Consider the following 21,853-nt stretch of genomic DNA (forward strand, 5'->3'; position numbering starts at 1 on the left):
CAAACTTAAACTCTGTACCCGCTAAACAGTAATTCTCTATTCCTTCCTTCAACCTCACTTTAACTTTCTGTCAATATGAGTTTTCCTATTCTATGTGCCTCATATAAGATGGAATCATACAATATTTGTCCGTTTGTGTCTGCCTTATTTCATTCAGCATAATTCTAGAATCATCCATGTTGTAGCACACATCAGAATTTCATTCCTTTTTAAGGCTGAATAAAAGTCATTGTATGAATACCCAACATGTTGCTTATCCATTAATTCATCAGTGGGACATTTGGGTTGCTTTTATCTTTTGTAATTTGTGAATAATGCTGTTCTGAACATTGGTGTACAAATACTTGTTTGAGTTCCTACTTAATTATTTTGGGTATATACTTAGAAGTGGAATTGCTGAATCATATGGTAATTCTATGTTTAACTTTTTGAGGAACTGTCTTAGTGGTTTTCATAGCAGATATACCATTTTACATTCCCAATAGCAATGTAAAGCGTTCTAATTTCTCCACATCCTTTCCTGCATTTGTTATTTCTCATGCTTTTTATTTGCATTTCCCAACTGATTAGTGATGTTGAACATCTTTTCGTGTGCTTATTGGCTATTTGTACATCTTCTTTGGAGAAACGTCTATTCAATTCCTTTGTCCATTTTTGAAATAGGTTGTTCAGGTTTTTTGTTAGATGAATCTTTAATACTGTTCCCACAATAAGTTCTGATTAGGCATGGGGAAAATGTTTAGTAGATCATTCTTCACTGCAATACTTATTATGAAACAAACAGAGACGAGGAAGTTTCCTTTAGCAAATTTGTACTCACTGTAACTTGATCTTTGATATACAGTCTTTTGTTGTCCTAAGAAATTATCAACTTACTTTTTATAAGTATTTAGGACTCTAGTTGATAAAAGTTCATTTGTTCACATATAATTCCAATATCAAATGGAAACTTCCTATATCAAATTACATGAGTTATAAATAACTAAATGACAAAAAATGGATTTAGTGAAGTAGAAGTGGGGTACTAAGATTTATCAGCTAAGTGAGGTGTATGAAAGTTTTACTAATTGTGGTGTAGTTACATCAGGGATTCTAACAAGTAATTTTACAAGGATGAATGGTTTTAAGTTCCAAAGATCTTCAAAAACCCATTTACTTCTTAAAGTACATCTTTAATTCCCAATGAGGGACTATCAAAAGCCTATGTACGATTACCTTCACATATGGTAACTCAAAACTCTCCATCTTCTAAATTTTCTCTATATTTTAGGCTGAAATCCATTTCCATCTCACTTTACCTAACACTGATTATTTGTTCACCTCTTACCCCTAAGTTCAATCTGACTCCTTTTCCTATGACAACTCTACACATATTCTAAGGCCTCTGTTCCTTTTAAATGTTCTCAGTAGGATCCCTCCCATTAAAGATTATTGTATAATAAGATTATTCTTGTGATGTAGTTGACTGATTTTGGTAACAGGGTAATACTGGTCTTATAAAACAAATTGGGGGGCGGGGTTCCTGAGTGGGTGGCTCAGTTAGTTAGGCATCCAACTTCGGCTCAGGTCATGATCTCACAGTTCCTGGGCATCTTCCTGCCCTGTACTGGGCTCTATGTCCATAGTTCGGAACCTAGAGCCTGCTTCAGATTCTGTGTCTCCCTCTCTCTCCACCCTTCTCCTACTTGAGCATTTGCTCTCTCTCTCTCTCTCTCTCAAAAATAAACACTTAAAATTTTTTAAAACAAATTGAGAAATATTTCCATTTCTCATATAAAAAAAGTTTATGTGGAGTTGGTTTTTCTTTATACATCAGGTAGAATTAATCAGTGAAGCCATCTGGCCCTGGATTTTTCTCTGTAGGGATGTTTTAAAGTACAAATTCAATTTCTTCAATAAATCAAAACCTTTTCAAGTTATATGTTACTTTTTTTTTCTAATTTATTTTTCTAATTCAAGTGTAAGTAACATACAGTGTTACATTAGTTTCAGGTGTACAATATGATGATTCTACAATTCTATACATGACTCAGTGTTCATCATGATAAGTGTACTCTTAATCCCTTTCACCTATTTCACCCAATCCCTCCACTCACCTCCCCCCTATAGCTAAAAGTCCATTTATCTGTCCCTTTTCTTCCTTTGTTTGTTTCTTAAATTCAATATATAAGTGAAATTATATGGTATTTGTTTTTCTTTATTTCACTTAGCATTATGCCTTCAAGGTTCATCCACGTTCTTGCAAATGGCAAGATTTCATTCTTTTTTTGTTGTTGTTGTTTTTTTAAAGTAGGCTCTCCACCAGTGTGGGACTTGAACTCAGAACCCTAAGATCAAGAGTTGCATGCTCTACGAACTGAGTGAGGCAGTTAACCCNTACCAGTTTACATTCCCACCAACAGTGTAGGAGGGTGCCCGTTTCTCCACATCCTCGCCAGCATCTAGAGTTCTCTGATTTGCTCATTTTAGCCACTCTGACTGGTGACACACACACCCTTCTTTATCCATTCATCTATTGATGGACATTGGGTGGCTTCCATATCTTGGTTACTGTAAATAATGCTGCAATAAACACAGGAATGCATATATCTTTTCAAATTAGTGTTTCTGTTGTCATTTTTAAAATTACATTTAAATCCAAGTTGGTTAATATATAGTATAATAATGGTTTCAGGAGTAGAATTTAGTGATTCATCACTTAAATACAACACCCAGTGCTCATCCCAACAAGTGCCGCCCTAAATGCCCATCATCCATTTAGCCTATCCCCCACCTAACACCCCTCCAGAATCCCTCAGTTTGTTCTCTGTATTTAAGAACCTCTTATAGTTTGTTTCCCTCTCTGTTTTTATCTTATTTTCCCTTCCTTTCCCGTAAGTTCATCTGTTTTGTTTCTTAAATTCCACATACGAGGGAAATCATATGATACATTTTAAGAAAATATCAGAGATAATCTCCATTAACAACGACAAAAGTAGTAAAATGGCAATAAATACATATTTATCAATTATTACTTTGAATGTAAATGGATTAATTGCTCCAATTAAAAGACATAGGGTATCAGAATGGATTAAAAAAAAAGGCCCGTCCAAATGCTGCCTGCAAGCAACCCATTTTAGATCTCAAGACACTTGCAGATTGAATGGGAGAGAATGGAGAAACATTGACCATGCAAATGGATGTCAAAAGAAAGCCAGAGTAGCAATATTCACATGAGACAAATTAGACTTAAAACAAAGACTGTAACAAGAGACAAAGAAAGGCACAAAAAAATCACAAAAGGGACAATCTCCAAAGACGATATACAGCAATTGTAAGTATTTATGCACCCAACAGGAAAGAACGCAGATATATAAAACAATTAATAACAGGGGAACTAATTATTAATAATAATACAGTAACAGTAAAGGACCAGGAAATAAAAGAAGAAATAAAGAAGTGCATGGAGACAAATGAAAACATGACAGTCTAGAGCCTTTGGGATGCATTAAAAGTGGTCCTAAGTGGGAAGTATATAGCAATACAAGCTTACATCAAGAAGCAAGAAAAATCTCAAACAACCTAACTTTATACCTAAAGGAGCTGGAAAAAGAAGAAAAAACCAAGGTTAAAAACAGCAGAAGAAAGGAAATAATAAAGATTAGAGTAGAAATAATAATATAGAAGCTTGCAAAAACAACAGATCAATGAAACAAAGAGCTGTTCTTAACAAAAAGAGAAAGGACTCAAATAAATAGAATCACAAATGAGAGAGGAGAAATAACAACCAACACCATAGAAATAGAATCTTTTTTCCCATTAATCTATGGTTTTTTTCCCCAAATTTTATTTAAATTCTAGTTAACAGTGTAATATTAGTTTCACATGTAGAATTGTGATTCATCATTTACATACAACACCCAGTGCTCATCACAAGTGCTCTCCTTAATACCCCATCACCCATTTAACGCATCTCTGCACCCACCTCTCCTCCAGCAGCCCTGTTTGTTCTCTATAGTTAAGAGTCTGTATTTTGGTTTGCCCCCCTTTACCCCCCTAAGTTCTTTTGTTTTGTTTCTTTTTTTTTTTTTTAACATTTATTTATTTTTGAGATAGAGAGACAGAGCATAAGCTGGCGAGGGGCAGAGACAGAGGGAGACACAGAATCTGAAACAGGCCACCGGCCTGTTGTCAAAATTCTACTTACTAAGGTTGCTAAACATAGAAATTTAAAAAGGATTTTTGGTCACCCAAATCATCCACCTAGAACTTTGTTTTTTGTCCACCCGCAAAGGCAAGGAAATGTTATTTTATTTTTGTTTCTAGCATTTAAGGAATTTTTTATTTTTAATTCCTAGTTGACCACTAGGCTAATGGAACAAAGACCTCAGTGGCTATACGTGATGAAGAATACAGGATACATATGATTTAATCAGAAAATGCACTAAGCAAACTAACAACAATTATAATAAGCAGCAATGACAACACTGAGTGGGGGGAGAATAATATTATATCATAATATTCCAAATGTTTTCAACAAAAATTACAAGGCACGAAGAGACAAAAATGGATGGCTCATACATACCAAAAATGAATACATACGGTCTCTAAGGAAGCCCTCAGAGGTTACTAGACAAAAGCTTTATCTGGTTTGTTGCTGTTCACATCCCTTTGTTGAGTCTACATCTTCCTGAGTTTCAGATGTATGTTTTTGGTTTTGTTTCGCAAGCACTTTTTAAAATTATAATTTCTTAGTTTTTTAATTTAAATTTTAGTTAACATACAGTGGCTCTTAATGATAGAGAAAAAACTATGGGGTTGATGGAGGTAGGTGGGTGGGAGATGGGCTAGATGGTGATGGGTAGTAAGGAGGGCACTTGTGATGAGCACTGGGTTGTGTATGTAAGTGATGAATGATCCATCTAGAACTTTGAATCTTTACCTGTGTGTATATTCTTTGGGTAGGATAAATGATAATTCAGCTTCAGTAATGTTTTCCATAGTGGCATCTGGAATATGAGAGTGAATTACTGCTGAGATCTTTTCAACATCACAATGTGATTCCCTCTCCATGACTAGGTGATATCCAGCACCTGAGAGAAATCATTTAAAAGACCACATGAAGCATTTTCATACTTTTTAATCTTGTTTTTTCAATTCAGCTCTTCATAGTTCTAGGTCCACAAGGAAGAAGACATGGCATGTCACACCTCAAGGAAGGCTCACACCTCAAAGCTTCCAAGTGCTACTCCAAGAACCAAGATATTGATAAACAGCAACTTCCTCTATAATTTCAATAATTTTCTTAGTTAACAATAACTTAGTGTATATATAATCAGAAACAGTATATTTTCAGAAATGCTCCTGTTATCTGGCTACTTATCACTCTCGAAATTGTAATCTTAGTAAATATTCACTTACTAGCACTGGTTGTCCAGTCTTTATCAGCATTAACTAGGCCCTGGGGATAGAGCAGTGAACAAAGCAGATAAAAATTCCTACCCTTCTACAGCTACTTTTTAGTGAAAGGAAGCAGATAATAATAAAGAGGAATATTATAAAATATATATATTTTAACTTATTTAAATATATATTTAAATATAAATATAAGATATATATTTTAACTTATAATATATATAAAAAACAGATATATTAAGTGTTGAAAGAAGGTTGTTAAACTTTTTAATTATTTTTTTTAATGTTTATTTTTGAGAGAGAGATACAGTGCTAGTGTGGGAGGGGCAGAGAGAGAGGGAGATGCAGAATCCAAAGCAGGCTCCAGACTCTCAGCTGTCAGCACAGAGCCTGATGTGAGGCTTGAACCCACGAACTCATGACCTGAGCAGAAGTCTGATGCTCAACTGACTTAGCCACCCAGGTGCCCCAAAGTTGTTGAATTTAAGAGAGAGATCCATGGAAAGCCTGAGGAAATGATTTTTGGCTAGTGACTTTTAAGAACTCAGAGAATTATTACACTTAGTGTTTTGCCCATACAGAGAAATTCTTTTCTGGAATTGGAGAAAAACATCATTATTTTAAATATGTACATTTCAAATTGTCATTGCATTTGTATTTATGTTTCTTTTTAAGATTAAAAAAAGTGAATGATAGGTTAAGTATGTATCTCTTAGTGGATAATCTGGTTTATTTACCTGGCTTTAGTAGGGACTACTACTGCATTTTACAAAGAGGAAACTACATCCTTAGAATAAAGTGATGTATCCACCATATTTATTGGCTGTGGAAACCAAAAACTGCTTTTGGTTTACTTACAAAATGGTATGTAAATGGTTTTTCATTTCTCAGGAATCATGACACAATTGCCTTGTGCTCTTAAAACTGAATAGAAAATGCTTCCTTGTGCAGAGAAGTGAGAGTTGAATGCTGATACCAACATGGAATTTGCTATGACATCCAAGAAGCAAACAAAAATCCTAGGCTTTTGATTAAGATGTAAGAAGTCTAGTTTAAGTATATTTATGGTTAGCAACTAAGAAGGGACCTGAACATCCCAAAGTATTATACCTTTTAAAAGATCTTGGGTCCCAACTTGACAATAAACGATTTAAGAGAAAAAAAAAGATCTTGAGGAACCTGAGTGGCTCAGTTGGTTAAGCATCCGATTTCAGCTCAGGTCACTATCTTATGTGAGTTCTAGCCCTGTGTCGGGCTCTGGGTTGACAGCTCAGAGCCTGGAGCCTGCTTCAGATTCTGTCTCTCTCTCTCTCTCTGCCCCTCCGCCAACTCATACTCTCTCTCTCTCTGTGTGTCTCTCAAAGATAAACATAAAAAATTTTTTTAAAGATATAGTTGTGCATTAGGTACTATTTTACCAATAATTAGTAACATTAGTCAATGTTATTAGAAATGACAAATAATTTATCAAAAGCACAGCTGTTTAAATAATGTGGCTGATAACCTAGGCTTTCCCAATCAGATAAATCTAAGTATGGATGTAGAGCACCTTACAAGTTAGTTACACAAACTCAAACCTGTAAGGTGGCCATAACTTTGAATACCTAAACTGGTATACAAACATGACTTTAGATTCATTTTTTTAATTTATGTAGGCTGCAATTCCATAGTCCATAAAATGTTTTTCATATTAAAAACAGATACCATATGTATATGTATGCAAAGCAGATACTATAATAACTAGCATAGGGTAAATAATTAATGTGAGTTGAATGAATTCAAGTACTGAATAAATGAGTGATGAAGCAATCATCCTTAATTATCTCCATTTATGTTTATACCCTCCAATTTTGAATTCCTATTACTGTAATTTTAGCCTGCCATGTTTCAACATCTGATGTATCAGTTTTATCTCCTAAAAAAGCCTTATGCTTATCAAAGTCATTGACTATTTTATTCTACTTGTATGATTCTTTCATTCTGCACAACATCCTATCAATCACATTTTAGAGTTATCTCATTACACTGGGTGTGTATATATATATGTGTGTATATATATATATATATCCCCATATATATATATGTATGTATGTGTGTGTGTGTGTGTTTATATATATATACACATATGTTTATTTGAGAGCAAGTGAGTAAGTAAGCAGGGGAGGAATAGAGAGAGAGAGGGAGAGAATTCCAGGCAGGCTCTACAGTGTCAGCCTGGGACCCAACATGGGGCTCAGTCCCATGAACCATGAGATTGTGACCTGAGACAAAAACCAAGAGTTGGATGCTTAACTAACTGAGCCACCCAGGTGCCCCTACGCTGTGGATTGAATACTGGTTTCGCAAATGAGAAATCAGGATCAGAGATGACTGCTTTCTCTATTTCCTCTCCTCATCAACCAATCAATTATTCAACAACATAAATCTATGTGGACACAATTGCATTCCAGGGTCAAAGAAAACTGTCAGTAGGTACAAAGTGGGAGAAATAAGCATGGCCTTTTAAGTTGAAAAAAAATTATTTTGTAAGTCTGAAGGTATGTGTTGGAGAATAAGTGATAAATATATCCTAGTTGCAAAGGGCCTTAAAAACCAATTAGAATCACTTAGATCTAATTAGCAGGACAGAGAGAGCCACTGAAATTTGGGTTATATAGACAAGATGAAATTAAAATAATGCTAGAAGATTATTACTGAAGCATCAATTTCCTAAGAATGAGTAAAGGGAGACAGACCATATATTTGTTTCAGGAAGACAGAAGAACCACAGCACTGCAAGGTCCCCCTGACCATGATGGCAATGCGGTCGCCTAGGAGGTCTGCTTCATCCATATAGTGGGTGGTCAGGAAGATGGTACGATTGTGCTTATACCGCTGAAGGAGATCCCAGGTGGCTCTTCTTGAGACTGGGTCCATGCCCGATGATGGTTCATCAAGTATCACCACCTAAAGACCAGAAGAATTCCATGACCATTGCTAATTGATGTTGGGCTACTTGTGGGAAAATCTGCTACTTGAAGGCAATATGCTTAAGATCTAGACTACACATGGTGGCAAAAACCCTGGAAAAAAAGAATAAAGCCAAACCATATTATGACAATTGAACCAAATAATGCAAATTCCCTCTAATTATCATTTGGCAACATTCCTTTAGAATTCATACCAACCATCGGGTTTTTGTCAGCTGAGTTTTCTAGACCAGTTGGCAGGAACCCATGGTTAGTGCCCTCCCATTCCCCTTTTCATTCTCTTTTATTACCTTGGGTTCCCCTAAAAGTGCTATAATGACGGCGAGTTTCCGTTTCATTCCTCCACTCAGTGACTTTGAAAATGTGTCACGCTTTTCTAGTAGGTTAAAAGTAGACAGCATATGGTCAATTTCTGTAACATACACCTTATGATACATTCTTTTTACCTAAAAAGAGGAGGTAGAATTTACACAGTGCGTCCAACTTCATCCTTGGAAAGTTTTAAGATCATAACTTTCTTTGTGTATCTATGTAGATAAATGAAATTTCTTGTTACTATACCCTTAAAACATTTTATACCATCTCTTTTCTCACATCTACTACATAGTGTCTTCTTCCCATTGCCTCCTTTTAAGTCTAAAAGAAAGTTCCTAAAAAAAGAACTTTCAGATTTATAGATACCTGAAGCTCAGGAACAGAGGGAGAATAAACATCTCTATTTTCTAGGTATGATGAAGTAAACACCACCCCCCTTTATTTCCCACTGAACTCAATTATTAAACATGGAGAACTATAAAAAGTAAACAGCAGTTTGATCAGGAAGAATACCAGATTTTAAAGTACCACTGAACCATTGTGAGGTTTACCATTTTCCCCTTGGGTATCCCCCTAGCCTGAACACAGAAGTAATCCAAAACCTGGAAGTGAGAATAGCAGTGCAGATAGAATGAGATTAAGGATAAAGTCTCTAGTTCTGGCTTGAGTAATGGAAAAAAACCAAAAACCAAAAACCAAAAAACCTCCTAAAGCTCTGAGAGAGTGTATGAGGGCCAATTCCATTTTTTGCTGTCCTCTTCATCCCAACCCACTGGGGTCTTGTGGCAGGGACGGTGGCAAGAGTAGAAAGGAATGGGAATCCTGCAAGATTAATAATTGTGAAAAGCTAAGTCTCTTTTGCAATATCTAGAGCAATCAGTGAAAGCCGTGTACAAGAAATATAGTAAAAATCACAAGTGACAAATTGAAATGGAATACTAAAAATTAAATAACCCAAAATAAAACTGAAAAGGGGAAACAGAAAAAAAAGTGAGATCAAACAGAAAACAAATAATAAAAGGACAGACTTAAATATAAATATAGTATTAGTTATATTAAAAATAAATTATCTAAAGAATAAAAATTAAAAAATTAATTATTTAAACACATCCATTAAAAGATATTTTCAGGGAAGAGTTAAGATGGCAGAGTTGTAAGGGAACTCTGGACTTGTCTCCTCCCTCCACCACAGATCAACATCAAATCATCTGAACACCTAGGAAATTGGTTTGAGGATTAAGAGAACAACCTTCATAATTTGAGGGAGAGAATGAGACAGGTATGAGGTGCAGAGAGGTGAACTGGGGTGCAGAAGAGCCTAGGAGCCCCAAAGGGGAGGGAGCCCTTTTTGCAGAGAGGAGATGGGGAGAGAGTGCAGTGTGTCAGGTTCATGTAAGAAAAGAAGGGGGAAAATAGTTAGGAAGAAGGAGGGAGGCAAACCATGAGAGACTCTTGAATACTGAGAACTGAGGGCTGATGAGGGTGGGGGGAAGGGGGTGATGGGCATGGAGGAGGGCACTTGTGAGGATGAGCACTGGGTGTTATATGTAAACCAACTTGACAATAAACTATTCAAAAAAAAGACAAAAGGGAGCCTATGTTTACTCTGCACTCCCTAAAAGCATGGGGAGTGTCCCTGGCAGGATGGGAGGATGGGGTGGGGGAAAAAAGAAAAGAAAAGTAGTCTTCCTGAAAGTAGCTAGAGAGAAGGAGAGAGAGAGAAAGAGTAAAAACACATGCAGGGGACTGCACAAGAAAAATGTTCTCCAAAACCACTGACAAGGAAAAACGAGAGGGTTTCAGTACCACCATTTTTTTTTGCACAACATAAACTGTGGAGTGCAGAGTCTGAAGATTCAGACAGAGCTCAGTGCCTGGGAGTGCTCTGGTGAGGAAGCATGGCAGAGAGGGTCTGAGGATCCCCTGGGGGTATTGAGAGAAACTATTCCCTTGTTTGGAGTGCATTTGATAAAGGTGATATGGCCTGTGTGTGTGTGTGTGTGTGTGTGTGTGTGTGTGTGCGTGCGTGTGCGTGTGTTGTGTTCGGATACAGAAAGAGCAAATATTTCATTTTAGTTTTCAAAATTTTAATTTTTTTTCTTTTTTCTATCGAGCTTCTTTTAACAAGCAGACCAAAACACACCTAGGATCTAGCTTCCTTTATTTGATTAAAAAATATTTTTTAATTAAAAAAATTTATCTTATCATTTCTTCCTCCAAAATGACAAGACAGAGATATTCACCTTAAAAGAGAGAACAGGAAGAAATGACAATCAGGGATTTAATCAATACAGTTATAACTAAGATGCATAGTAAACTAGAATTTAAACAAAAATTATAAGGGTTTTAATGGGTTTAAAAAAGCACAGAAGACACCAGAGAATCCCTTACTACAAAGATAAAAGAGCTAAAATCTAGTCAGTCTAAAATTAAAAACAGTATAACTGAGATGCAGACTTGAATGCTGCCATGACAGTGAGGATGGACAAAGCAGAGGAATGAATTAGTGACACAGAAGATAAAATAATGGAAAATAATGAAGTGGAGAAGAAGAGGGAAACAAAGGTATCATGAAGGTAGACCTAGGGAACTCAGTCACTTATTAAAAAAGAACAACATTTATATCATAGGAGTCTCAGAAGACAAAAAAAAAAAAAAAAAGCGGGAGGGGGCCAGGAAGTTTATGTGAGCAAATTATAACAGAAAATTTTTCTAATCTGGGGAAAAACACAGACATCAAAATCCAAGAAGCACAGAGAACTCCCATTAAATTTAACAAAAGCCAGCATTCGCCTGGGTATAAAATAGTCAAATTCACAAAAACAACAGACAAGGAAAGAATCCTGAAAGCAGCAAGGGAAAAATAGTTCTAACCTACAAGGGAAGACAGATCAGATTTGCAGCAGATCTGTTCACAGAAACTTGGCATGCCAGAGGAAGGGGCAGGATATGTTCAATGTGCTGAATGGGGAAAATATGCAGCCACGAATATTCTATCCAGCAAGGCTGTCATTCAGAATTGGAGAGATAGAGAGTTTCCCAGACAAACAAAAATCAAAGGAGTGTGTGACCACAAAAATAGCCCTGCAAGAAATATTAAGAGGGATTTTGGTGGGGAGAGGGGGAGACCAAAAGCAACAAAGACAGGAAAGGAAAGGAGAACATCACTAAAAACGCCAACTTTACAGGTAACACAGTGGCACTAAACTCTTTCAATAACCACTCTAAATATAAATGGACTAATTACTCCAACAAAAGACATAAGGTATCAGAATGGATTAAAAAAAAAAAACAAGACCCATCTATATACTGTCTACAGGAGAATCATTTTAGATCTAAAGACAGCAGCAGATTGAAAGTGAGAGAATGGAGAACCATCTATTATGCTAATGGATGCCAAAAGAAAGCCTGAGTAGCCATACATATATCAGACCCCACTAAAAAGGAGAATTATAGGCCAATATTCCAGATGAATATGGATGCAAAAATTCTCAACAAGATACTAGCAAATTGAATTCAATAGTGCATTAAATAATTATTTATAATGATCAAACAGGATTTAGTCTTGGGATGCAGGGCTGGTTCAATATTTGCAAATCAGTCAACGTGATACACCATATTCATAAAAGAAAGGATAAGAAGTATAGGTTTCTATCAATAGATGCAAAAAAAAAAAAACCCCATTTGACAAAATACAATATCCATTCTTGATAAAAACCCTCAACAGAGTAGGGATACATAGAACATACCTAAACATCATAAAGGCTATATACAAAAGACCCACAACTAATATTACTCTCAATGGGGAAAAACTGAGAGTCTCTTCCCTAGGGTCAGGAACAAGACAAGGATGCCCACTCTCACCACTGTTAATATAACATGGTACTGGAAGGCTTAGCCTCAGCAATCAGACAACAAAAAGAAATAAAAGGCATCCACACTGACAAGGAAGAAGTAAAACTTTCACTATATGCAGATGACAAGATATTCTATGTAGAAAACCCAAAAGATTCCACCAAAAAAATTGCTAGAACTAATGCATGAATTCAACAAAGTTGCAGAGTATAAAATCAACCTGCAGAAATCTGTTGCATTTCTATTTACCAATTACAAAGATGCAGAAAAAGAAATCAAGGAATTGATCCCATTTGCTATTGCATCAAAAACAGTGTAAGATACCTAGGAATAAACCTAACCAAAGAGGTAAAAAAAAAATCTGTACTCTGAAAACTATAAAACACTTAGAAAGAAACTGTAGAAGATACAAAGGAATGGAAAAGCATTCCATGCTCATGGACTGGAAGAACAAACGTTGTTAAAATGTCTATACTATCCAAAGCAATCTACACATTTAGTGCAATCCCCATCAAAAATACCATAAGCATTTGTCACAAACTAGAACAAACAATCCTAAACTTCATATGGAACCACAAAAGACCTTGAATAGCCAAAGCAATCTCGAAAAAGAAAAAAAATGCAGGCAACACGATTCCAGATGTCGAGCTGTAATACAGAGCAGTTGTCATCAAAACAGTATGGTGCTGGTACAAAAACAGACACATCAAACTATGGAACAGAATAGAAAAACAAAAAATAGACCTACAACTACATAGTCAACTAATCTTTGACAAAGTAGGAAATGGAAAAAGGACTATTCAACAAATGGTACTGGGAAAACCAGACAGCAACATGCAGAAAAATGAAATTGGACCACTTTATTCCACCAAATATATTCAAAATGGATGAAAGACTTAAATGTGTGACAGGAAACCATCAAAATCCTAGAGAGAGAACACAGGCAGCAACCTCTTTGACTTTCACAGTAACAACTTCTTTCTAGACATGTCACCAGAGGCAAGGGAAAACAAAAGCAAAAATCAACTATTGGGATTTCATCATGATAAAAAGCTTCTGAACAGAGAAGGAAACAATAAAACTAAAAGGCCGCCTATGGAAAAGGAGAAGATATGTGTAAATGACATATCTGATAAAGTGTTAGTATTCAAAATTTATAAATTACTTATGAACTCAACACCCAAAAACTAATAGCTCAGTTAAGAAATGGGCAGAATACAGGAAGAGACACTTTTACAAAGAAGACATCCAGATGGCTAACAGAAACATGAAAGGATGCTTAAAAATCACCCATCATCAGGGAAATACAAATCAAACCCACAATGAGATATCACCTCATACCTGTCAGAGTGGCTAAAATTAACAATACAAGAAACAACAGGTATTGGGGTAGGATGTAGAGAAAGGGGAACCCACAATGAGATACCACCTCATACCTGTCAGAGTAGCTAAAATTAACAACACAAGAGAAAACAGGTATTGGGGTAGGATGCAGAGAGAGGGGAACCCTTACACTATTGGTGGGAATGCAACTGGTGTAGCCACTCTGGAGAACAGTATGGAGGTTGCTCAAAAATTTAAAAATATAACTACCCTATGATCTACTAATTGCCCTACTAGGTATTTACCTAAAGGATAAAAATTACAGATTCAAAGTGGATTCATGCACTCTGATGTTTATAGCATTATCAACAATAGCCAAGCTATGGAGAGAGCCCAAATGTCTACAACAATTACTGGATAAAGAAGAAAGAGTATGTATATACAATGGAATATTACTCAGCCATCAAAAAGAATGAAATCTTGCCATTTGCAATGACATGGATGGAGCTAGAGTGTATGATGTTAAGCAAAATAAGTCAGTCAGAGAAAGACAAACACCATGCGATTTCACTCACATGTGGAATTTAAGAAACAGATGGGAGGGGGTAAACAGAAACAGTTCATGAGAGACTCATAATGACGGAGAACAAACTGAGGGTTGATATAGGGAGGTGGGTGATGGGTATTATGGAGGGCACTTGTGATGAGCACTGGGTGTTGTAGGTAAGTGACGAATCACTGAAATCTACTCTTGAAACCAATACTGCACAGTATGTTAACTAGCAGGAATTTAAATAGAAGTTTGAAAAGAGAAAAAAAAAAGATACTTTCAGATTGTATATAAAACATAACCATATTATACAATGTCTACAAGGAACTTACTTAAAATTTAATGATAGAGGTTGGTTTAAAGTAATGTATTTGAAGCAGTACCATGAAAACACAAATAAAAGAAAGCTGGAATGGTTATACTAATGTCATATGAAGTTGGCTTCAGAACAAAAAAAAATTACCAGAGACAAAAGAAGGACATTACATGTTCATATGAGAATCATTTCACAAAGACATAAGAATTTTAAACATGTATACATCTCACAATAGAACTTAAAACACAGAGGGGCACCTGGGTGGCTCAGTCGGTTAAGTATCCAACTCTTGATTTTTGTCTCAGGACATGATCTCAGTGTTGTGAGATCAAGTTCCACAATGGGGGCTCAGCATGGAGTCTTTAAGATGACCTCTCTCCTTATCTCTCTGATTTTGTTCTGTCTAAAAAAAAAAAAAAAACCCAAAGCAAACAAAAAAACAAAATAATAGAACTGAAATTAAAATTAGAAAAATATATGACTAAAGTAGGATATTTTAGTACTCCTCACTCAGTAACAGAACTGCTAGACAGATATCAGCAAATAGAACTAGGCAACAAGATCAAGTTACTAAATCTAGATATTTACGGAAAATTCCAACCAAACAGCAGAAAACATATTTTTCGCAAATGCGTATAAACAGTAACTAAGATAGACTATATCCCGAGTCATTAAACCTTAGCAGTTTTAGGGGCCAGGTGCTCAGGCTGCACGGGCTCTCAGTGGCCACAGGGCAGCAGCGGCAGCATCCTCCTCTTCCTCGCTTCCTTTTCTTTCCTTCCGTTTCTTTCTCTTCTCCTCGTTCACCTCCTTCCCCTGCCCCGTCTCCCCTTTTTCTCCTTCTCTAGAGGGCAGTTAGTCCTCAGGTCCGTGAGCACAGGCAGCAGCCACCACGGATGCATCCAGATTCTGCATCCAGATTTTATTGATCTGATCCAAGGTATATTGTGACTGCTGGCTGGAATTAAGATTCTTCAGCTTGTTGTCTCTAACTGAAGAAACATTGATTGGGAACTACTCATTCAGAAAATTAAAAGGATCTGTACTCCTTCACGGATAAGCTACTTCTAAAATCCTTAAAGGTTGTGGTTGAGGTTCTCAAGTCTATGGTGGCAGCAAGGTTTCCAGGTGCTAAGTTGGGGAGAGGGAGGGAGGCAAACCATGAGAGACTCTTGATTGCTGAGAAGAAACTGAGGGCTGATGGGGGTGGGGGAGAAGGGAAGGGGGGTGATGGGCATGGAGGAGGGCACTTGCTGGGATGAGCACTGGGTGTTATATGGAAACCGACTTGACAATAAACTATTCAAAAAAAAAAAAGAAATCCAAGAGGCACAAGAACTCCCCTTAGACGTAACTTGAATCAATCTTCTAAACCTTAGCAGCTTTAAAACTTCATTATTACACAAAATATGATCCCTGACCAAAACTGAATTAAACTAAGCATAACAGAAAGAAAACAGGATAAATTTCCATAACTTGTACTTTAAAAATCATACTTGTAAATGATCTATGAGACACAAAACAAATCTCAAGGAATGTAGAGAATATTCTGAACTGAATAAAAATGAAAATAAGCAAATTGTATCAAAATTTGAGGAGTACAACAAAGGAGTGCTTAGGGGAATAATCATAGCTTTAAATGCTTACATTAGAAACATAATTCAGGGGTGCTTGGGTAGCTCAGTCAGTTAAGTGCCTGACTTCAGCTCAGGTCATAATCTCACAGTTCATGGGTTTAAGCTCCATGTTGAGCTCTGTACTGACAGCTCACAGCCTGGAGCCTGCTTCTGATTCTGTGTTTCCCTCTTTCTCTGTCCCTCCCCAGTTCATGCTCTGTCTCTCTGTGTCTCAAAAATAAATATACATTAAAAAAATTATTTTTAAAAGAAATAAAATGCAATCATTTTAGAAGCCTCATGGGCAGGCATTAAATAACATTGAATCACATAAAGAAGATGTGATACACATACATGCACACACATACACATACAATGGAATACTGCTGAGGCATAAAAAAGAATGAAATCTTGCCATTTGCAACAACATGGATGGATCTAGAGAGTATAATGATAAGTGAAGTCAGTCAGAGAAAGACAAATACCAAATTATTTTACTCATCTGTAGAATTTAAGAAACAAAAGAAACCACCAAAGTAAAAAAGAGACAAACCAAAAAACAGACTCTTAAATAACTTTAGAGAACAAACAAGGGGGAAGGAACTTCCTCAAAGTGATAAAGGGTAGCTGCAAAAAAAATTTTAATGGTCAAAAATAGAATCCCATCCCCTGAGATCAGAAACAAGTCAAGGAGGCACACTCTGAATAATCCTAGTCAACATCATGCTATTCCTAGCCAGTGCAGCATGCAAAAAAAAAAAAAAAAAAAAAAAAAAAAAAAAGAAAGAAAGATAAGGCAAACATATAGCACCAAAAAAGAAACTGTCCCTATTGTACAATGATATGATTGCCTATGCGCAAAACCAAGGAACCCAGGAAAGAAAATAACCTCCTAAACCCAGTAAGTGAGCTAAGGTCAGAGAATAATAGGTCAACATATAAATGTCAATAGTTTTTCTATGTACCAGCAATAAACTAGAAATAAAAAAAAACTTTTAAAGTTCCAAATAATGTGTGTGTATATAATTTGTGTACTGAAAAGTAAAAATGGTGAAGAAATCAGAGTTAAATTAATAGAGAGAGATACCACGATTAAGGATTTGAAATCTCAATATGGTAACAATGTTTACTCTGTCTGAAGAAAGGTATACAGGTTCAATGTAATATCAATCAAAATCACAGCAGAACTCTTGTAGACACATAAGAGATAATACACATATTTATCTGGAAGGGCCAAGTAGCTACAATAACTAAAACACTTTTGAAAAAGATTATAGTTGAATGAATAGCACTATCTTATATTAAGACTTAACTATAAAGCTATAGTAATCAGGGCAATGTGAATCAACAGTACATAAGAAAGACTTCATAAATAAGCCCACAGAAATAATCATTTGATCTTTGACAATGGAAAAAGTAATTCAAAGATGAAAGAATAATGTTTTCAAAAATGGTTGTAGAACACCAGAACAAACTGGTCACTGATATGCAAAACAATGAGCCTAGATCTACATTTTATATCTTTATACAGAGACTAACCCACAAATGGATCACAGATCTAAGTGCAACATGTAAATCTACAAAAATATTAGAAGTAAAAACAGCATCTTCATGTCTTGGGTTTAGGCAGAGAGTTCTAGAAAAGACAGCAAAGGCAGGATTCTTTAAGAAAATTGTGATAAATTAGATTTCAATATTAGAAACTTTTGCTCTGTAAAAAGCATTGCCAACAAAATGAAAAGACAAGCTAGAGAAAATAAGAAAAAATACAGATATTTGCAAAGCCCATATTAAACAAAGGACATATATCCAGAACATATAAAGAACTCAAAATTTTAATAAGAAAATGAACAATCCAGATTTTATTTACTTATTTTTTTAAATGTTTTATTTATTTCTAGGAGAGAGAGAGAGAGACAGCGTGAGCAGGGGAGGGTCAGAGAGAGAGGGAGTCACAGACTGAAACAGGCTCCAGGCTCTGAGCTGGCAGTCAGCACAGAGCCTGACGCGGGGCTCGAACCCACAAACTGCGAGATCATGACCTAAGCGAAAGTCGGACGCTTAACCGACTAAGCCACCCAGGCGCCCCAAACAATCCAGATTTTAAAAACAGACAAGGGCCTGAATAAACATTTCATCAGAGGGTATAAAAATGGCAAGTAAGCACACAAAAGATGATCAACATCATCAGCTATTCATGAAATGCAAATTAAAACCTGGATTACATACAGTTACACCTGTATTAGATGGCAAAATTATGGAGCAACTGGAATTCTCATACACTGCTGGTGAAGGAGCAAAATAGTACAATCACTCTGGAAATGAGTTTGGCAGTTTCTTATAAAGTTAAACACTTATAATATGATCCAGTAATCCCATTCTGAGAGAAGTGAAAAATTATGTTTACAGACAAAAAATTCACATGAATTTCAGAACAGCTTTATTCATACTCACTCAAACTAGAAACAAGCCAAATGTCCTTTAATTGGTGTACAGTGTTACAACTAAACATGAACTACTACCCAGTAATTAAGAGAAACATACTACTATCATGTGACCATTTGAATGGATCTCAAAAGCATTATGCTCTGTTTAAGTAGCTAATCTTTTAAGGTTACATACTATATGATTCCATTTTTATGGTATTCTCAGTAAGACAAAACATTAGTGATACAGGATAGACTAGTGATACCAGGGCAGGGATAGGGATGACTACAAAGGAATAGCATGAGGGAGTGTTGAAACTATTCTGTGGTGCTAGCTGAATGTGTTAAACTTCATAATCTATATACCAAAAGAAAAAATTTAAATTCACTGTATAATTTTAAAACATTTCTGACTCACCACAGAGTAGAAAAAAAGGTGCTCTGAGAGTGTCAAGTCATTAAACAACAAATCATGCTGTGGGCAGAAGCCCAAATTTTTGTGAATCTCAGTTAGGTCCTTTGAGATCTCATATCCATGAAAACAGACCTCTCCTGTGGTAGGAGGATAACGACCTACAAGTAAGCATAAGACATAAAAGAAGCTGAGCTTTGATGAGAGACCCCAATATTGCAAATTAGCATCTTAAATTCAGCCTACTTCTGGATTACTCAAAAGAATTAGCACTATCTCCAAAATAAATAGCTCAGGAAAATATCAGTAATTATATATAGGTAGTGGTATTAGCTATCTTTTAATTTTCTTTTTTCTTTTCTGCTTTTATATACAAATTTTCTACAATGGGCATGGATTATATTGGTAATAAAAACATAAATAATTTGGTATATTTTAATACTTTGACATTGTAGTCAGTTACTGTATTTGTGAACAAGATTAGGTATCGTTATGAAAAACATAAAGATTAGGAATGTATAACTTTTGTCCTCAAGAAATTTAAATACATATATAACTACAATATTTTTCTTGTGATGAAGAGTTTTATGATCTATTCTTTTGGCAACTTTCAAATATGCTTAACATTATAATTAACTATAGTCACCATGCTATAAATTATATCTCCCTAACTTATATTTCAACTGGAAGTTTGTACCTTTTGATCCCCTTTACTCATTTGGCCCAGTCCTCATCCTCTGACTCTGGCAACCACCAATCTGTCCTCTACATCTATGAATTTGATTTCTTTTCTTTGTAGATTCTACATATAAGTGAAACCATATATATGTGTCTTTCTCTGACTTATTTTACTTAGCATAATGCACTCAAGGTTCATCTATGTTGTCAGTGTTGTCACAAATAACAAGAGTTCCTTTGTTCTTATGGCTGAATAATAGCCTATTGTATATATACACACACATCTTCTTTATCTACCCATCAATTGATAAGAACTTGCATTTCTAAGGTGATGCTGATGATGCAACTAGTCAGAAGACCAGACTTTGAGAACTAAGTTAGGGTAAAGGCTAAATTGTCATTATCAAAGAGGCCACAAAGAAGCTTAAAAAAGACAGAAATTTTGCATTCACATGATAATCCCAAGGCAAACAGTCCAGGTTGGTAGGAAGATCAACTCCACATTTTAAAAAATCCATTCATCCACCTAAGGACACAGGTTGCTTCCATGTTTTGGCTAAGAATGCCACAAAGAAACATGGGAATGGATATATCTTTTCAAGTTTGTGTTTCCGTTTCCTCAAATAAATACCCAGAAGTGAAGTTGCTGAACCATATGTTAGGTCTACTTTTAATTTTTTGAGGACCTCGACACTGTTTTCCATAGTGGCTGCGCCAATTTACATTCCCACAAACAGTGCACAAGGGTTCCCTCTTTTCCATATCTTTGCCAACACTTGTTTCTTGTTATTTGATAATAGCCAGTTTAACAAGTGTGAGGCAATAGCTCATTGTTCTGATTTATATTTCCCTCGTAATTAGTGATGTTGAGCCCCTGGAATGTCTATTCAAATCCTCTGCCCATTTTTAAACTTGTATTTTTTTCCTACTCTGCTTCATGAGTTCTTTTTATATTTTGGATATTAACACCTTATCAGATATGATGTGCAAATATTTTCTCCCATTTGGCATGTTGCCTTTCATTTTATGGTTTCCTTCACTTATTTCTGTCTTATTCAGTCCCATTCATGAATGTCCTACAGTTTTCAGTGTACAGGTGTTTCACTTCCTTGGTTAAATTTACTCTTAGGTATTTTATTCTTTTTGATGTAATGCAAATGGGATTTCCCCCTTAATTTCTCTTTTTGACAGTTTAGTAGTATATAGAAATGTAATAGACTTTTGTATATTGATTTTGTGTCCTACAACTTTACTGAATTTATTAGTTCTAACAGTTTTTAGTGGAGTCTTTATAGTTTTTTACTTATAATATAATATCATCTGAGCTTTCCCTTTTCCTTTTTGATTAGTGTGCAGTTTATTTCTTTCTCTTGTCTAATTGTTTTGGCTAGGACTCCCTATATTAGGTTAAATAAAAGTGACAAGACTAGGTATCATTGTTTTATTCCTGATCTCAGAAATAAAGCTTTTAGGTTTTTACTGTTGAATATGATACTAGCTGTGGGCTTGTCATATATGAACTTTGTTAGGTTCAAGTATGTTACCTCTATTCCCACTTCATTGAGAGTCTTTATTATAAGTGGATGTTGAATTTTGTAAAATCATTTTTCTGCATCAATTGAGATGACTAAAAAATATACTGTCTTAAAATATATTTTTGAAAACTATATTTAAAAATATAATTCAAAGTGGAAAAAGTATTTCAAAGACATCTAAATAGGGCTACTTATTTAGCATTGAAGGCAAATGTTAAAGAAAACATAAAAAAAAGAAAAAGAATATAAAATGACATGTTAACCACAGCATATTAATTTAAAAGACTACTTTATGGCTATTAAAGAGAATACTAGGTAACTACTAAAAATGCCATATGGCCTTGAATAATAAATATACAGACTATATCCACACAAGGAAATTTTAATATGAAATTATGTTCTTAAAAAGCTGAACACAAACTTTCCTGTTTGTGATACATGAATTAATGTTATTAATAACATTA

At 35.4% G+C, this 21,853-nt stretch overlaps 1 protein-coding gene across 1 annotated transcript in view; it reads right to left on the reverse strand.

Moving 5' to 3' along the window:
• The window catches only part of LOC144228656 (phospholipid-transporting ATPase ABCA3-like), a 120,151-nt gene that overhangs the window by 67,579 nt on the left and 30,719 nt on the right, over positions 1 to 21,853 (reverse strand). Inside the window, exons 7-10 of the mRNA XM_077760563.1 lie at positions 19,183 to 19,337; positions 8,654 to 8,809; positions 8,130 to 8,340; positions 4,922 to 5,072 (exon numbers count right to left, since the gene is read on the reverse strand). Of these exons, the coding sequence (XP_077616689.1) occupies positions 4,922 to 5,072; positions 8,130 to 8,340; positions 8,654 to 8,809; positions 19,183 to 19,337 (673 nt within the window). The remainder of the gene's footprint in view (positions 1 to 4,921; positions 5,073 to 8,129; positions 8,341 to 8,653; positions 8,810 to 19,182; positions 19,338 to 21,853) is intronic.

The sequence above is a fragment of the Crocuta crocuta genome, unplaced genomic scaffold (genome assembly GCF_008692635.1).
Source record: "Crocuta crocuta isolate KB4526 unplaced genomic scaffold, BGI_CrCroc_1.0 scaffold73, whole genome shotgun sequence".
NCBI lineage: Eukaryota > Metazoa > Chordata > Mammalia > Carnivora > Hyaenidae > Crocuta > Crocuta crocuta.